The sequence below is a fragment of the Hemitrygon akajei genome, chromosome 21, assembly GCF_048418815.1.
Source record: "Hemitrygon akajei chromosome 21, sHemAka1.3, whole genome shotgun sequence".
In the NCBI taxonomy this organism is placed as follows: Eukaryota; Metazoa; Chordata; class Chondrichthyes; order Myliobatiformes; family Dasyatidae; genus Hemitrygon; species Hemitrygon akajei.
In genome coordinates, this window is record NC_133144.1 from 52,761,043 (window position 1) to 52,780,606 (window position 19,564).

General features: G+C 42.6%; 1 protein-coding gene across 1 annotated transcript in view; it reads left to right on the forward strand.

The window, feature by feature from the left end:
• Positions 1 to 15,110, forward strand: part of LOC140714308 (very long chain fatty acid elongase 5-like) — a 40,041-nt gene extending 24,931 nt beyond the window's left edge. Inside the window, exon 4 of the mRNA XM_073025426.1 lies at positions 14,342 to 15,110. Within this exon, the coding sequence (XP_072881527.1) occupies positions 14,342 to 14,896 (555 nt within the window). The 3' untranslated portion in view covers positions 14,897 to 15,110. The remainder of the gene's footprint in view (positions 1 to 14,341) is intronic.
• Positions 15,111 to 19,564: the final 4,454 nt, after the last annotated feature.

Here is a 19,564-nt window from a genome sequence, read left to right on the forward strand (position 1 = left end):
CAGTTAAAAATCACAGTCCCATAAATTCTGAAATAAGATGTTTAGAGGTGAACTCTTCCAAGAACTGCTGCCCATGTAAGCTGGTAGAATATCCCTTAATACATTTTGAGTGCACATTCAGTTGAAAGTAAATAAATTTTACCTCAGAATTCAAAGTTCAAAGTAAATTTATTATCTGGTATGTACTGTATATGTCACCTGACATTAATTTATTTGCAGGCATTCACAATAGAACTAAGAAATACAATGGGATCAATGAAAAACTACACACAAATGGACTGACAAAGAATTATACTAAAAGTAATCTGAACTATTATAAAACTACTCATAGAGCTTTCAAAGAATAGAATATGATATTTTATCCCATACGTTTGATTTGTATGGCAGATAAATTCAGCCACAGTATTTATTGATGGGTGTGCAATATTTAACAGCACCGCCTTCTTACATTGGAGCATTAAGCAATCAGATTCTGACAGTGGTATTAATGCCTCCAGTGATGGAGAGTTGGCCATTTCGAGGGCTAGGTTCGTTATCAAATATTCAATCAGTAATTTGGTTTTTAATATTATAAAAGTTTTCAATTCAGGTATTTTTATATGGAAGAAATATATTTGTTAGATGGAAACTTTGAATTGGATAAAAGAGAAAATTAATGCTTGATGTTGATTTGTTGTATATTCTTTCTTTCAAGGCTTTGGCATCTATTTTAGTTTTTAACTAACCGTGAGGGGCCCAGATGCATCGTAAAGAAAAACGGAAATGCATTGTTCATAAAAAAAACTTTTAGCTTCATTTCACTCCCTACTATTTCATTCACTGTGTCATTTTCCCTCTCACCCTCTTTCTCTCTTTTTTCTTTATATTTATATGGTTTTAGATGCTGAGTAATAATGCAGTAAATCTGGTGTCATTTCCTAGGCACAGACACTCCATGTTTATGAATGGCTGGCAGACACTCGTAAACCACACGTAGAGTGTTACACAGTCCGATAGAGAGATATAAACATTTGACATTGGCCATCTTGTCTAAATCTGTTTGATAAATTCAACCTTCTCCAGAAATCTTTTTCCTGAGGCTATTGATTTCAGAAGGATACCAGAATATGATACATTTACTGAGTTAGTATTGGACGCACTGTTACATAGTTATATTGCTAACGGCTCCCTTGTTCCCCATACACTTAAAAAATAGTTTAATTTTAGACTTTAGTAATGTTGTGGCAATGTGTTTCTTTTGTTCCCTTTCTAAACAACAGTCACATTTGATTTATTCCTAATGTACTCTTTAGAATAATACCATCCATTTTATAGGTTTGAACTGCAGCTTGCATTGTGAGCATATTTTCCACTGTAATAAATGTTGTTTGAGAAAATTATAATGTTGAATATTACATGTGTAAAATAAGTAGATTTGAATAAAACACATGGATTTGATGTTTTTGGATTGCTTTTGAATAATTTGAAATTCAAATGCAGCCACAATATCCTAAAGTGCCATTGGACGTGTAATGAAGGTGAACGCCTCCAGGCCTCCAGCTGAATATTTACACTGAGATGAAGTAATTTTTCTCCCCTTGTACTGGGCTGCTGCTCTACATCTTGCTGGATGGACAGTCTGCTCCTAAAGGAGAGGGTCCAGAGGAGGTTTGTGAGAAAGATCCCAGGAATGAAGGGGTTAAGGTATGGGAGCACTTGATGGCTCTGAGCCTGTACTCGCTGGAGTTTTGGGAGAATGGGGTGGGGAGGATCTCATTGAAACCTATTGGATATTGAAAGAGACAATGAATTCCATAGATTCAGCGCCCTTTAGCTAAAGAAATTTCTCCTCATCTCCATTCTAAAGGAATGTCCTTCTATTCTGAGACTGTGTCCTCTGGTCCTAGACTGCCCCACTATAGGAAACATCCTCTCCACGTCCACTCTATTAAGGCCTTTCAATAAAACAGAGAGCCCGTCATTTTGTGTAACTGATTCATATTCCTTCTCACATCTCTGCATCCCTCTCTTGTAGTGTTTATCTTCTGCACTTGTCTACTTGTGGCATCTGCCTCCTGTTTGACACTGATTTTGTAGGGTGGGGTGGTGGAGAGATAGCTCTACCAAAGGAGGTGTAGGGCACTCCTTCCCTCCGCTAGCCTGCAAGTCACCCTTGGACAAGGCTCTGCCCCCCTTTCAGGGTCACGTAAAGCCATGGGAGCAGATGGTGGATAGCTGTATGAGCAGCTGGTGCATATCACTGCGACCACTGATGCCAGGCCGACAATCTCTGAGGGGTATTGATAATGCCGGGGTCACCCGTCTTGTAAAGACACTGCCCAGAAGAAGGCAATGGCAAACCACTTCTGTAGAAAAATTTGCCAAGAACAATCATGGACTTTGTACCCTGATCACCCACGTCATATGACATGGCCCATAATGTTGATGGTGATTGGGAAGGTTGGACAGGCTGGGACTTCTTCCTTGGAGTGTAGGAGACTGAGAGGTATAATCTTACAGAGGTGTATAAAATCATGAGAAGCACAGACAGGGTGAAAGCATTTGGTCTTTTTCTCAAAGTTAGGGAATGAAGAACCAGAGGGCAGAGGTTAAAGGTGAGATGGGAAAGATTTTATAGGAATCTGAGGGGCAACTTTTTACACAGTGCTTGGTATGTACGTGGAATGAGTTGCCAGAGGAAGTGGTTAGGGCAGGTTCAATTTCTGATGGATTCTGGCATTTAAATCCAAGGTTCTTTTACAAGTCAGGAACGAGGCATAAAATATGTTGCTTCACGATCGTTTTATTAAAAATTGATAGAATAAAGGAAGCAGGAGCAGAGGGCTTAAAGACAAGAGACTAAAAAGAGTGAAACGGCACTGATTTGTGCTCAGCTATTTTATATCCAAAGATAAGAAAAAATTCCATTCAAGTTTAGATGAGTATTAGCCAATTGGAAAGCACTTATTTAATACTATAATGCCAAGTTAACCAATGAGAAAACATTTAATCACTTAATGCAGAACAAAGAAGCTTCCTGGGTTTTCCAGAATTATGCTTTTTATAAAAATTAAAAGCACATTAAACTGTAATGTGCATGCTTTTGTCACCATAGTACGCAGCTACTTGTATATAAATAATTATATAAAATGCAAACATAATTATTTGTTAAGCTGCAATGATAAAAGCAATTAAACAATTTAATCTAAGAGTTAAACAATCAGCTCCAGCATTCCTTTATGATTTTGTCAGTTTATGTCTTGTTGATGTGGATGAGAGAGAAGGTGCAGGCAAGGAGAGTGGGTACTCCAATTGCAAAATAATGCGGCACGTGAAGGGTGATTGAGGATAATAGTGACGGGTAATTAGAGGCTTCCTCTGGAGTGCGTAGTTAAAACCAAGGAACAAAGTCTGGAATATGGTGGGTTGTGCTGGATGAGCGGCTGAGCTGGAAGGAAATGGGATTAGTAAAGAATTAGTGTAGATGGCTGTTTAATAGTTTAGTAGTTCACATGTATTTCATAGTTCATTGGGAAATCCGATGGCGAGGGAGTTGCTTTGCCTCAGTTGTGGCGAGGACTAGGCCGAGGCTGAAGCTGCAGGGTCAGCTGTGGCAGTCGCACATGGGAGGAGACGTGGAGGCAGTGTTGCCCTCTGCAGTCACTCGGTGCTGCCCTCCAGTGTTCGCTCAATGGAAGAACATGCTCGACCAGGATAATTCATCATCAATCTCGCCATGCCACACAGGGACTTGGGCAATATTATTATTATTTTTTTCTTTTTGTGACTGATTTTCTCTGAAATCATAACCATATGGGCTATTTGTGCTACGTGCAGTGTGCTGTTACTAATGTGTTTTGCACCTTGGCCCCGGAAGAACACGGTTTCATTTCGCTATACATATATGGTGGAATGATAATTAAACTTGAACATAAAGTTCATTGATTACATTCTTAGATTAAACTGTTTAATTGCTATTTTATTTGCAGTTTAACAATTGATTATCTGTTTGTATGTTATATAATTATTTATATACAAGTCACCAAAGATTCATGATTTAGGGTCTCGGCCTGAAATGTTGACTATTTATTCCTTTCAGTAGATGCTGCTTGACCTGCTGAGTTCCTCCAGCTCTTTGTATGTGTTACAGTGAACCGAAGGTTCTGTTTTTGTGTTGCATGACAATGATCCACTGATAGGAGACATCATTTTGGTCTTCCGAGAGATTGCAGACAGAACTTGGAGAACACTGAGCAGTATCAGGTTTCACATTGGAAAAATGGAGCCTGTTTCTTTCAAGGGGTTGGGGGCAAAGAGTTATAAAAGTTGTAGATCAACACAGAAAGGCCCTTCGGCCCACGACATCCATGCTCATCTTTTTGCCCAACTGCACCAATCCTGTTTGGGTGCATTATGACTGTATCCCTTCATACCTTGTCTATTTAGATATCTACATGAATGCCATTCAAACCTGGCAAATTGATCAGATTACACCATCTGCTCTGGCATTGCTACTGGTATTGTTCTTTTATTGTCACATGTACTGAGGGTCATTGAAATTGAATTTTACATCCATCCATACTGATCATTCCAAAACATAACTACTTTGAGGTATTCCAAGGGAAAAACAAAACAAAATGCAGAATATGATGTTACTGTTACAGAGAAAATGTAGTGCTGCTAGACAATAATAAGATAAAAGAGCAGAATTAGGCCATTTAGCCCATCGTGTCTGCTCCGCCATTCGATCATGGCCAAGTTATTTTTCCTTTCAGCCCCATTCTCCTGCCGCCTTCACATAACCTCAGATGCCAATCTTACCCCTCAGATTCCTTTTAAAACTCCTTTCTCTAACCTTAAACCTACGCCCTCCTAATTTTGAAAATAACCTCATTGGAAAGAGATGCTAATTGGAATATGATTAATTTTCATTGGCTGTTTCCATGAGATGTGTCAGTTCCAACACACCACACACACACACACACACACACACACACACACACACACACACACACACACACACACACACACACACACACACACACACACACACACAATACCTGGAGAAGTATATCATGGACAGGTATGTGGATAGGAAAGGTTTAGAGGGATATGGCCCAAATGGGACCAGCTCATGTCAGCAGGGATGAGTTGGGCCAAAGGGCCTGGCTCATTGCCTTATGACTCTGTAACTTCAACTGGCAACTGAGAAGCATAGAGGCTTCATTGTCCATTTATTGTCCATCCTCTAATCCCACTTCATCGGAGGATTTTCTGCCATTAGTTAGTCTTAATGACAGGGACGGAAGTGTTGCTGTTACTGATTTGGGATATACAGTTAGTGGCCATTTTATTAGCTACCTCTTGTACCTGATAAAGTGGCTACTGAGTATATGTTTGTGGTCTTCTGCTGCTGTAGCCCATCCACTTCAAGGTTCGATGTGCTGTGCATTTAAAGTTGCTCTTCTGCACACCACTGTTGTAACGCGTGATTACTTCAGTTACTGTCAGCTTGAACCAGTCTGGCCATTCTCCTCTGAGCTCTCTCATTAACAAGGCATTTTCGCTGACGGAACTGATGCTCTCTGGATTTTTTTTTTTTGTTTTTCGCCCTGTTCTCTGAGAACTCTAGACACTGTTGTGCATAAAAATCCCAGGAGATCAGTTTCTGAGATACTCAAACCACCCCATCTGGCACCAACAATCGTCCACAGTCAAAATCACTTAGATCCATTTGTTTCCCCCCCCCCCTTGCTCTGATCAACCAAAACTCTTGACCATGTCTGCATGGTCTTACACACTGAGTTGCTGCCACATGATTGGCTGATTAGATATTTGCATTAACGATCAGGTGTACCTAATAAAGTGCCCACTGAGTGCATATACTTTGCTTCAACAGACTCCTAAGTGCACATACAAAGAAGGTGATGCCATGGAGTACAGATGAAGAACATGCAATACCAGGCAATTACAGCTCCTCAGTTAAAAGCATAGCCAATATATTAGCCATTGAGGGATTAATAATTAATATCAAACCATTAATAATTTAATGTCAATTTCAAACATTAATTGCAGCTAAATTAGATACTATTAGCTTTAACAGCTTTGACTTGAGTATATATTCCCACAAATTTTAATGTGCTCTGAACTCTGATTTTGAAGACAAATATTAGATTTTGGATTTTTAGTCTAAAAACAGATTGAATGTGCTGTTGTTTTTATCTATTTTAAGATTTCAAGCAAATAGGTTAATGCCTCTGTTAAATGTTATGGAAGAGAGTGCTGCTCAGAAGTGTCAGGAATTTGTCAGCTGTGGCACCTCTGATTCCTGGAGAAATCCAGAGAGTTGCATGTGATCTTACTTTCATCTAATTGTAATCTAAATTATGCCTCTACCCTCTGCTGTTAGATAGACACATGACTATACAGGGAGAGGTGGGGTACAGATCATGTACAGCCAAAAGTGATTTAGTTTAGACCATAAGACACAGGAGCAAAATTAGGCCATTTGGCCCATTGAGTCTGCTCCACCATACCAACATAATCCCTCTCAACTCCATTCTCCTGCCTTCACCCTGTAACCTTTGACACCTTTACTGATCAAGAACTTATCAACCTCTGCTTTAAATATAAACCAAGATCTGACCTCCAGATCAGTCTGTGCCAATGAATTCCACAGATTCACCACCCTCTGGCTAAAGAAATTCCTCCTCATCTCCTTTCTAAAGAGACGTCCTTGTTTTCTGAGACTGTGCCCTCTGGCCCTAGACTCCTGCACTGTAGGAAACATCCTCTCTGTGTTCACATTATCTAGGCCTTTCATTACTCGACAGGTTTCAATAAGTTCCCCATTCTTCTAAACTTCAGCGAGTACAAGACCAGGGTCATCAATATGGCATCATGTACAGCACCAACATGGTGGGCCGAAGAGCCTTTTCCTCTGCTGTAAAGTCCCATGTTCTGTGGTATGCAGAGAGGGATTACTAAATAATTGACCCATAATTGCACTAGTTTTTCTCTGATTTTGGAAGCTAATAGTGGTTTCAGTAACTTGAAGAATCCAGTCTCAGTTGTTGCAACCTAACATCATATTCTGATTCACTAATCACACATACAGAGAAATACATTATTTTTCCATCAACATCCAACACACCTACGAGCATGTTGGGGGCGACCGGCAAGTGTCGCCCCACATTCCGGCGCCAACGTGGCTCAGCAGGGCCACACAGAGCACAACAAGCAGCAAAGCAACAACAGGGCCCTTTCCTCCCAGCCTCTCTCCCCCCCACGCACATGGACAGCCCTCCAACTCCAGGATAGACCTGGATCGAACCTGTAAAAGGCTGAATTTCAGTAGTGATTACAACAACCTCCTTGTCCCCATTGTCATTCACGTGCCACCTGGGGCAGAAGTAACAAGGATCTGTGCACGGCTGCGTCTGACAGTTTTAATTTGGAGGTGGGCATTTTTGAGCAAGTGGAGAGGTGCTGTGAGTCACGGTGGAAGCTTGTTTGATGGGACTTGACTATGAGTTTGCAGATGAGCGCCCCGGAACTGTATTAATTTTGCATGCGAATTTTGTTCGTGCCAGGACGAGTCCGCGTAAATCCTTTCCGAGCCCGCGTCACGGGCTACAATATGTTAAAGTGTCCGGTGCTGCTGTATATCTGCTGCCTTCTAGATCTTGCTTCCTGACAGCTGCTGCAACCTCCAGAGAGCCCTAATTTATTACCCCGATGCTTTCCTCCCCTGTAATGGAAATGATATTACAGGAGATTGCATTATTGTTGTTATCTGGAGGTCACTGTGACTTTGTCCCGTGGCAAGAAAATAATACAGTGCTGCCTTCTCCACACTGAGTTCCCTGTGAGATCTGGGAAGGATGATACAAACACAATTAATTGACCGGACTGGCGTGTGCTCTTCTGTAACAATCTGTGGGGCAGAACAGGGCTGATTACCTTTAATGAGAAAACGGGCAGTGAGGCCATGTGCCCTGATGAAGGGTCTCGAGCCGAAATGTCGACTGTTCATTCCTTTCCTGACCTGCTGAGTTCCTGCGGCATTTTGTGTGTGTTACCGGTGAGGTCGTGTGGCGGTCAGTGCTGACGCCACACAGCTCCGGCCGTCCAGGTTCGATCCCGACCTTGGGTACTGTCTAGCTGGAGCAAAGCACACAAAATGCTGCAGGAATTCACCAGACCAGGCAGCGTCCGTGGAGAGGAATAGACAGACGACATGTCTGGCCGAGATTCATCAGGACTTGGCCCAAAATATCAGTTCTCTATTCCTCTACATAAATGCTGTCTCACCTGCTGAGTTCTTCCAGCATTTTGTGTGTGTTACTCTGGATTTCCAGCTTCTGCAGAATCTCTTGTGCTTATGTTAGTAGGTTAATTGACCTGTCCAGATGTCCCTAAGTGCAGGTGAATTGGAGATAATTTTAAGGAGATAGAGTGTAACAACAGGCCCTTCAGCCTACCAAGTTTATGACAACCATCATCCTCCCTTTTACACTAGTCTTGCATTTATGCATTATTGATTCTCCCGGCGTTTTCAACATCTGGCCTCAAACTCTACCACTCTCCTGCGCATTCAGTCCACATTACAGTGGCTGGTTAACTACCAAACCATACTTCCTTTGGGAGGATCCGTAGAGGGTTTAAATGACATTTTAGTGTTGCAGTTATTCTTGGAATCAGTCATGACATGCCACAGGATCATCAAACCTATTTTCTAAATGGGCAGAAATCCAAAAATCTGGAATGCAAAGGGACTAGGGAGTCCTTGTGCAGAACACCCTAAAGGTTAACTTGTAGATCGAGTCTGTGGTGAGGAAGGCAAATGCCATGTTAGCATTCATTTCAAGAGGTCTAGAATACAAGAGCAAGGATGTGATGCTGAGGCTTTATAAAGTACTGGTGAGGCCTCACATTGAGTATTGTGAACAGCTTTGGACCCCTCATCTTAGAAAAGTTGTGCTGGCATTGGAGAAGGTCCAGAGGAGATTCACAAGGATGATTCCAGGATGAAAAGGTTATCAAACAAGGAGCGTTTGATGGCTCTGGGTCTATACTCACTGGAATTCAGGAGTATGAAGGGGGATCTCATTGAAACCTTTCAAATGTTGAAAGGCCTAGACAGAGTAGATGTGGAAAGGAAGTTTCTCATGGTGGGGGAGTCTAGGACAAGAGGGCACAGCCTCAGGATAGAGGGGTGCCCTTTCAAAACAGAGATGTGGAGAAATTTCTTTAGCCTAAGGGTGGTGAATTTGTGGAATTTATATGCCACATGCGGTTGTGGAGGCCAGGTCGTTGGGTGTATTTAAGGCAGAGATTGTTAGGTTCTTGATTGGACATGGCATCAAAGGTTACAAGGAGAAGGCTGGGAACTGGGGTTGAGGAGGAGAAAAAAAGGATTAGCCATGATTGAATGACGGGGCAGACTTGATGGGCCAGATGGCCTAATTCTGCTCTGATGTCTATTGTCTTATTGACTGTAAGACATAATTGGGCCATTCAGTGCATTGAATCTGCTCCGCCGTTCCATCATGGCTGATTTATTATCCCTCTCTACTCCATTCTCCTACCTTCTTCCTGGAACTTTTGACACCCTTACTAATAAAGAACCTATCAACCTCTGTTTTAAATATAGCCAATGACTTGGCCTCCACAGCCATCTGTGGGAATGAATTCCACAGATTCACCACCCTCTGGTTAAAGTAATTCCTCCTCATCTCTCTTCTAAAGAGATGCCCTTGTATTCTAAGACTGTGCCCTCTAGTCTTAGACTCCCCCACTAGAGGATACATACTCTCCTTGTACACTGTTTCACTATTTGATAGGTTTCAATAAGATCCTCGCTCATTCTACTAAACTCCAGCAAGTATGGATGATTAATTCAGTAACCTTTTCTTGCTAATGTTCAGATGTCCCCTAAACCTTCCACAGGCTGACGAGCAGGGTCTAGAATCTGCTGAGTGTGGAATTGCTGAGAGAGCTATCTCCATGAGCTCTGTCCTCTATATGTGGCCTGCTCTCCAGATCACCTCTATTATGTTTTATATCAATGCGGTGAATAAAACATTTGAAATTTCTGAATTTAACTAAAATAAAGAAATACATAGATTGATAGATACTTTATTGATCTGAAGGGAAATTACAGTAGCATATGATTATTTGGCTCAGTAACGTAATGTTATTACAGTGCCAATGACCTTCAGTTTCCGCCACTGTCTATAAGCAGGTGGATTTTCTCCAAGTACTCTGATTTCCTCCTATATGCTAAAGATACAGGATTAGAAGGTTAATTGGTCACATGGTTGTAATTGCACGATATAGGCTTGTTGGATTGGAAGGGACTGTTACTGTGCCGTATCTCTAAAATAAAATTAATAAATCAATGACCGGGGCAACTTTTTAGAAAGCTTGCTAGTGCCTGTTACACCACTGGCATTTAGGACAGCAGTGAAAATACTCCATCTCTGGCACTGTTCAGGGCTTCTTTCATCACGCCAGTAGCTCAGTTCTCACTACTGTCAGTCAGGCAAGTCCCGGGTGGAGACTCAGGAATACCATCGTACAGATGTAGATTCTTCATTGCTGTTTCCGTATCACATTTGCTTTACCTTTCAGGGTTTTAGCCCTGAGCTGAACCCCCAAATCTGGATGACCAGTGGATCACTCTCAGTCTAGCCTCTGCCCTTTGACCTGTTTGGCATGGGTGACCCCACCAAGAGCCGAGGCATGAAGCCCTGACTCCAGCCAACAGCTCCCTGAGCCATTGAGGCATGCAAGCCTCCAAACCCACAACAAGGTTGTGGTCCTTTTGGAAGTTTTTAGAATGCTAATAAGGGTAAATATCTATCGCCAATGACAATGATGGTATATGTTGGTTTGAGTTCGTACTTGCTCATAGCTGCTTAGTCAGCTTCGCCCTACTTCCTGCTAGAAAGCTATTGTACTCCAATTTATTGCTTACCCAAGTGCCCTAGTTGGCAGAGTTCCCAGCCACCTCCTCCCCCCACCCTCACCCACTTTAGATTCTCCTTGTGCTTATTTTTCCATGGTCAGGACACCCTCACTTTCGGCCCATCGGGTCTGTGCCGTCAATCCCATCAGCCCCATTTCCCCACTTACTTCTCTGCAGCCCATTTGATCACTCATGACCCCATCACCACTAATTCTCCTACCTACCTACGCCAGCCCGCATGGCTTTAGATTGTGGGAGAAAGCAGGGAAACTCACAATGTTGCAGATGGAGCATGCAAACTCCACCCAGACAGCATTGAAAGTGAGAATGTCTCACAAGTCGCTGGTGCTGTGAGGCATCAGTTCTACTTGTGTGCCCCATAGTTTAGTGTGACACCATGATGAGGTACTATTGCTCTCCCCTCCCCTTTCAGCATTCCGAAGGGACCATTCCCTCTCTGATTCCCCCGTTTACTCTTCCATCTCCACTGGCACACTTTCTCCGACAAGTCCCGCTGCATTCACAGGAGATTCAATACCTGGGTATCTTATCTCTTCCCCTCCCACCATCCAGTGTCTGAAAGTTGCTTTCCAGGTGAAGTAGTGAATCGTTTGTACTGTTCAATCCGGTGCACTCCATTTAGTGCTCACAATGCGGTCTTTCCATATTGGGGAAATCAAATGCAGACTGTATGATTGTTTTATGAAAATTTCCCCTTCAAGAGGGCATAATTTTAAGCTGTTGGGAGGGAAGTTCAGGAGGGGATCTCGGGGGTAGTTTTTTAATGCTGAGAATGGTGAGTGCATGGAATACCTTGCCGGGGTGGTGGTAGAGGCAGATACAACAGGGACATTTAAGAAACTCTTAGACTCTATGGATGATAGAAGATCGGAGGGCTATGTATGAGGGAAGGGATTGATCTTAGAGTAGGTTGAAAGTTTGGCACAACATTGTGTGCCAAAGGGCATGTACTGTGACGTATTGTTCTATCTTCTATTAAACCAAACGGAGACTGGTTGATCGTCTGATGAAATCTTCAATCAGCAAGGTTGACTGTGAACTTCCTGATGCCCATCCCTATGATTCTCCATCCCCTTCCACTTTGACCACGTTATCTCTGAGCCCTTGCTCTGTCTCAGCAAAGGCCAATGTTATCTTGAAGAACTTCCCTCACAGTTCTCAACCTGAATTCAGCAGCTTTGGTTACAACATTCCATCAGGTTTTGGCCAGTTCGAGTGATGGGTTCTCAGCAGCGATGTTACCTCTTTTTTCTCTTTCCACAGAAGCTGTCTGACTTGCAGAGAATTTGCAACATTCAATTTTATTTCAGATTTCCAGCAGCTGCAGCCTTTTGTTTCTCACAGTTCCAGCGTTCTCGTCTCTCTTTTGCTTTCATTCATTGACTATTTACAATGCCCCTAGGTAGGTCAGCTCTGATCAGCAAGCCTTCACCTCCATAACACTGCATCTTAGGTTGTAGAGAATCACATCCCACCTCTCTCTTCTCAACTTAAAACATGATTTCTGATATTTCCCTCTGATGGAAGCTCATGAGCCTGAAATGTTAACAGAAGAGCCTGTGCAGATGCTGCAATCTGGAGCAACAAACAGAGAAATTGGAGGGACTCAGCAGGTCGAGCAGCATCTGTGGAGGTAAATGAACAGTCAGCGTTTCATGTCATGACCCATGAAGAGTTTCAACCTGTCCTTTTCGTCCCACAGCTGCTGTCTGGCCTACTGATTTCCTCCAGCATCTTTTTAGTCACTTTAAAATGTTAACTCTGTTTCTCTCTCCAATGGTACTGTCTGACCCACTGAATATTTCAAGCATTTTCTGTTCTTACATCAAATTTATGGTGTGATATGGTAACATGATAGCGTAACGCTTTATAGTGCTAGCAGTCGTGGTTCAGTTCCTGCTGCTGTCTGTAAGGAGTTTACAATTTTTCCACGTGACTGCGTGAGGTCCTGCGGTCCCACAAAGAAAGGTCCTCGGGGATTGGTAAGGGTTTGTAAAGTGTGGGCATGCCGTGTTGCCACCAGAAGAATGGAGACACTTGCGGACTGCCCCCAGCAAAACCTCAGGCTCTGCTGGTCATTGACGCAAATGACACACTTCACTGTATGTTCCGATGAACATGTGACAAATAAAGCTAATCTAATCTTTCCATCATGAGGTGATTTTTTTTTGTTTTGTTTTGAATACCGTCCACTTACTTCTTTTCTCTTGCTCTTGGGTATTTAACTCACCTTTGAAAGTTTCCATTGAATATCTCTTCCATAACATAGATTATATTCCTTTTTTCCATCCAAACATTGCCAGTGCCTCTTTGATATATCTTTTAATGCTTGTATTGAAATCCTTTAAAATGTTGAGTACCACACACAACATACTAGAGGAACTCAGTAGGTCAGGCAACATCTAAGGAAAGGAATAAACAGTCAGTGTTTCAGGCTGTGAAAATTCATCAGGACCTTCGAAATGTTGAATGGCTCCATGAAATCTCTCCAGACCTTTTGCATCCTAGAGAGAAACTCCAAGGTTTTGCAATGCCATTAATTGTTTATTTTTAACCAAGTATGAAATCCAACTATTGAGTATTTACATTTTGCATGAGATCTTGAAGTTGTGTAGAAACTTTAAAAACAGCCCTCATAGGAAGAGAGAAATAAATGATAAGTAAGCATTTGGTCCACAGCCATTTCTTTGGCTGGACAATGCTGGTTCTGTATGTAGTGTAACCCGGACACACATCTTTTTGATCACATCCCTGCCTTTTAATCCTGTTAAGTTAAAACTGTACAGAAGGTAAGTGAGCTGAGCCATAAAAGATATTTAATATTAAAGACTTGCTTTATTTACCACATGTACATCGAAACATACGGTGAAATGCCTCATTTGCATCAAGTCTAATCAGCGAGAGTTGTGTTGGGCAGCCCACAAGTATCAGCTATGCTTCCAGCACTGACATAACATGCCCACAACTCACTGACCCTAACTGTACGTCTTCTGAAATGTGGGAGGATACCGAAGCAACCGGAGGAAATCCATGTGGTCACGGGGAGAACGTACAAACTCTTTACAGGCAGCAGCAGGAATTGAACTCTGGCTGCCAATGTAAAGCGAGGCATTAGCCACTGTGCTATCACATCACCCTTTACTCTGTAAGTAAAGTAACAGATAAAAAATGTCTCTGGTTAAATAGTTTATAACTTTAAATCCAAAAGTCAAGTTTGCCTTCAATCTTAAATGTTTTTTTTATCTAATTACGCTGCTGAGAGCGAAATGAATTCGGTTCTCTTGTCATTTTTTATGTTGCACAGAATGTGATTTGAATAGTTGCTGCTCACCAGTTCTTGTAACAGTCTATGTTTGTTAAATTCTACAGATCCTATTATTCTACAACATGGCCTGTAGCTTCATGAGCCTGTACACCACCCTTCTCTTCCTGCACGGCCTTAGCGTCGCAACTTCCATCTTTCAGAAGGAGTTCTTTTCAGAACTGCAGCAGGCTTACTTCATGTACTGGCTTGTTAAAAACGTGGAGCTGCTAGACACGGTCTTCATGATCTTGAGGCATCGAAGCCGTCAGATCTCCTTTCTTCATGTCTACCATCACTGCAGCATGGTGCTTCTGACTGACCTGACCTATCACTACTACCCGTGGCCCGCCATTGCCCCGTTCCTGCTCTTCAATTCGTCTGTTCACATCGTCTTGTATTTTTACTATGGTCAGAGTGCGATGAACCCAACACAACGACCCGTGTGGAAAAAAAGAATGACGCAATTACAAATCACTCAGTTTCTTTTCGACTTGGCTCTTGCAACGTGGGGCTACCTGTTTCACGGATTCTGTATTTATAGTGTTCTGTATGGTATAACAATGCTTTCCCTTTTCTTAAATTTCTATCTCAAAGCTTTCAGTTCCAAGAAAGCTACATAATTCTGTCTCTAAGTCAGGAAATCTGAACTAAATATTATTTTTCTTTTTGGTGAGCTGGTTTCGTTGTCTAACACATTGGATTTTCAGTGTTCTTCATTAAGCAAGTCAAATTCAAATAGATTGCACCTTAATATTATAACTAGTTAGTATAAATATATAATTTTAAAATGTAGCATATATTTTAATAAAGATTTTACAGTTCTTTCAAATGTAAGTCTTCAGTGATGATGGGTGTTATTTTTTTCATTTCAGAACCAAATTTAAAATTATTTATCAACTTTTTTAAAAAATTTGTCCCTCCCCAGTAACCTGGCACTTATCCCTGAAAGCAGCCCAAATGTTAAACTTTCCCATTCACCTCCTCCCTCACCTCCATTCAGGGCCCCAAACGGTCCTTCCAGGTGAGGTAACACCTCGCCTACTGGGGTTGTCTGTAGAGTTTGGCATTCCCAATTTCGCCTCCTCTACATTGGTGAGACCTGTTGTAAATTGGGGGGCTGCTTTGTCGAGTACTTCCACTTCACCTGAACTTCCCGGTGGCCAAACATTGTAATTCCCATTCCCATTCCAACATGTCGGTCCATGGCCTCCTGTTGTGCCGTTGTGCCAAGATGAGGTCACCCTCAGGGTGGAGGAGCAACACCTTGTATTCTGTCTGGGTAACCTCCAACATGATGGCGTGAACATCGATTTCTCCTTCCTGTAAAAAGATTTTTCCCTCCCCCTTCTCTCTTCTATTCCCCACTCTGGCGTTTTACCTCTCCTCACCTGCCTATCACATCCCCCTGGATCCTCTCCTCCTCCTCTTTCTCCCATGGTCCACTATCCTCTTCTTTCTGAATCCTTCTTCTCCAGCCCTCTCTCTTTCCGACCCAGCTGGCTTCACCTATCACTTTCTAGCTATCCTCTTTCCCCTCCTCCCACCTTTTTATTCTGGCATCTTCCCTCTTCTGCTCAGTCCTTAAGAAGGGTCTCGGCCTGAAACATCGACTGTTTATTTGATTCTGTAGATGCTGCCTGACCTGCTGAGTTCCTCTGGCATTTTGTGTGTGTTGCTTTGGATTTCCAGCATCTGCAGACTTTCTCGTGTTTATATTTTTAAAAATTAGCCATATCCATCCCTAAAACACTTATTGTACATAGAAAGAGCCAATCCTACTTTCCATTCAGTATAGATGGCATGCAATGTAGTTTCATTTAAAATTTATATATACTGTAATTGCATCTTACAAGCTTGAATAACACACACAAAATGCTAGATGAACTCAGCAGGCCAGGCAGCATCAATAGAAAGGAATAACAAGGTTGAGGGAAGGTTTTATGGAGGTAAACATGATCACTGTGGGTTTAGAGGAGGTAAAATGGAGACTAAATTCCAATTATTTGAAGACAAGCCAACATAAAGTGTTGATTCAGTGGGAAACTATCTGCTGGAGGAACTCAGTGAGTCGAACAGTTTCTGTGGAGTGCAAAAGAACTGTTGATGCTTCAAGTCAAAACCCTGCCTCTGAGCTGAACTGAGAAGGGAGAATGGAGACGTCCAGTGTATAGAAGAGATGGAGAGTGGTGAGACAAGACTGTAAGGTGATTGGTGGACTGAGGAAGGGTGAAAGGTGACAAGGAAGTTGCACCAGGTAAGGGAGAGGAGAGGGTGGAGTTTGTGAAACAATCCAAGCTTTCAGAAGGGAGATGGATAGGAAGTTAAGAACAAAGAACATTACAGCACAGTACAGGCCCTTCAGCCCACAATTTTGTGCCAGCCTTTTAACCTACTCTTAAGATCAATCTAACCCTTCCCTCCTATATAGCCCTCACTTTTGCTATCATCCATGCGCCTAGCTAAGAGACTCCTATATCTTTCCAACGTATCTGCCTCTGCCACTACCCTTAGCAGGCTGTTCTACACACTTACCACTCTGTGTAAAAGAACTTACCTCTGACATCCCCTTTATACTTCCTTCTAATCACCTTAAATTATGCCCCCTTGTATTAGCCATTACCACCCTGGGTAAAAGTCTCTGTCTATCCACTCAATCTATGCCTCTTAACATCTTGGGGACAATGGGTAAAGAACAGGATTTATGGGATTGCACAACCTGGCCTTGTGGCAGTCTCCTTTGGTGTAATGTTTACTTAATGGTAATTCATTTGATTCCTTCAGGTTGTTATAGCTGGGGGTGATAATGGGGGTAAGCTCCAACTATCTATTAAATGCTCCCAATGGTGTGCATCTCAATCAGCCTCTGACAACCAAGTCCAGCTCCTGGCCTTCGCATATGGCTTAGCTACTAAGCCCGGCAGAACCATTTCTACGTACGGGAGGAAGGGCAAAGGTAGTTTACTGGCACCTTAAAACCAGTCACTTCAGGCAGATGGGGCTTGTCAGCAGTGGTTGGCAGCTCATCCAGAGGGAAACCTCTGCTGCCTTGCAGCTACACCAAGGGGAAGGCTTCAGGAAAAAACCCCAAGGGAAAAGCCCGGAGCTGGAGTTCCTATGTTGAGTTTGATGCTGACTGGCAACTCCTGCAACACTGCTGATTCCAAACTGTATTCGTCTCTACCATTTCTTCGGATTCATCAGCTGCATGGGGAGGAAGAGTCTGCTTCTTGGGCAATTGCTTGCCCTCTATTTCGTACTGCCCGGGCTTGCATATCACATAGAGAGCTGGGACACAGCATCCGTGGGTCAACTTCGATGAACAGAGGGCCTCAATTCATTTAGTCTAATGATATGCAGAAAAATACTCACTTGGCACAGTGGTAAAATAAAACCTCAATGTCTTATTTTGGCTCTGCTCCCTGCACATCGCTCCACCCATTCCCGATACCCCAGATCTGCCCAACTGTGCTCACTCTTGGAGGGCAAACAACTCCAGTATAGAGGAGCAGCTGGTCAGATGTAGGCAGAGATTACCCCTGAGGCTCCTAGCACTTTCACCTTGCAAACTACAATTTAAGAACCACTGCTCTAATATAGTGTTAATATTATTTATGCAATTTATTTCAGAAATATACTATAGTTACAGTTATGATTTGGTGTAATTTCAACAAATAAAATGTGGATGTATGAAATACATAATTTTAAATCTTGGTGTGGATGTCCTGTTGCTAATTAGGGTCACTTGATTTGTCTGATTGAAATTACATTAAAACAAAGGCATAACTGGTTAGTAAAAACTTATCACAATACAGATAAAACGATCAAACACTGCCGGTGGTGTTTCGCGAATGAGCGAGCTTGATGGCATCAGTGAGAAGTGTGGCTCAGTGGGGGCTTTTCACAAAGGTGCAGGAGGGACTTCTTATACTTCTCAGCAACTGGTTCTGAGCCACAATAATTGGGAAGGACATAGACAGGAGCATGTGCACTGCCACGTTTTCTGAAGTCAATGACGAGCTGTTTTGTTTGGTTGATCTCTGAAGCAGTGAATGGTCTCAGTCATTGACCATAGTTTGAAACTTGACTGAGTTCGGCAAGATTGGATGTAGCTGTTCTTGGGCAGTTGTCAGACCCTCAAGTGACCAGCTCACTAGAGATGACGTTACCGGTTCATATAGTAACAAGTCACTGAATTCATCCTGATTCATAACAGGCTTTTCGGTTCATCGAGTCCACACCAACCATCACACACCCGACTATGCTAACACTATTTTACTCTATCCCTTTCCCATCAACTCCCCCTGGATTCTACCACTCACCTGCACACTGGGGGTAATCTGCAACAGCCAATTAAGCTACCAACCCACACTTTTTGAGGATGTAGGAAGAATCCCATGCAGTTTTAGGGAGAACGTGCAACCTTCACACTAGCAGGACCAGAGGTCTGGACTGAACCCAGGCTCCTGGAGCTATGAGATAGTGGCTCTACCAGCTTAACACTGTGACATCCAAGGAGATGAGTCCAGAGATAGAAAGCCTGAACAGTCAAAGAATGAAGTCAGAGAGTTTAGAGATGGAGGCCCAGAGACAGAGTCTGTGAGTCCTGGGCCAGGCACTAGATGTTGGAGGCCCAGTATGTGAGAGTCTGGGGCCAAGGATTGGAGCCTGGAGGTGGCCTGACCTGGGGTTGGAGGCCTTTCTCTGTATGTGAGTGGGAGTGTGGGAAAGGATTTGTTGTTGTTGTCTCATTTAGCTCTGCCCATGTTCTGCTGAACATTGTGGGCATGCTATGTTGACGCCAGAGTATGTGGCGACACTTGTGGGCTGCCCCCAGCGCATACTTGGGTGTGTTGATTTTTAACACGGTATGTTTCGATGCAGATATGCAGGTCTTGCAGAAAGAATCTGAGGTGCAAAAGTTGTCAGGTTAAGTTCTGGTTTCATTGGCTATACAGGAAGAGGGTTATTAAGTTGAGCTTGAGAAAGGAAGTTTAGATCTCAGGACAACGAGAAAGTCAGAGGTGGTGGTGTTCACATGAATGGTGGTGATCCCAGACTCCTTGTAGATGGGGCTGGGAAGACTATGGGATGAACATAACACATTGAATGGAGGAAGGAAGGACAGGAAGAAAATGGATATATAAAAGATATACAGATTAAACCAGGGAAGAATCAACTTAATTTGGCAGAGTTAGGGAAGAAATTATGTTTTTGATATATCTATGAGATTTCTTAACACAGATTACAAAATAGCCTTCTACTAGAATTAGTTATATTTTAGTCTTGTT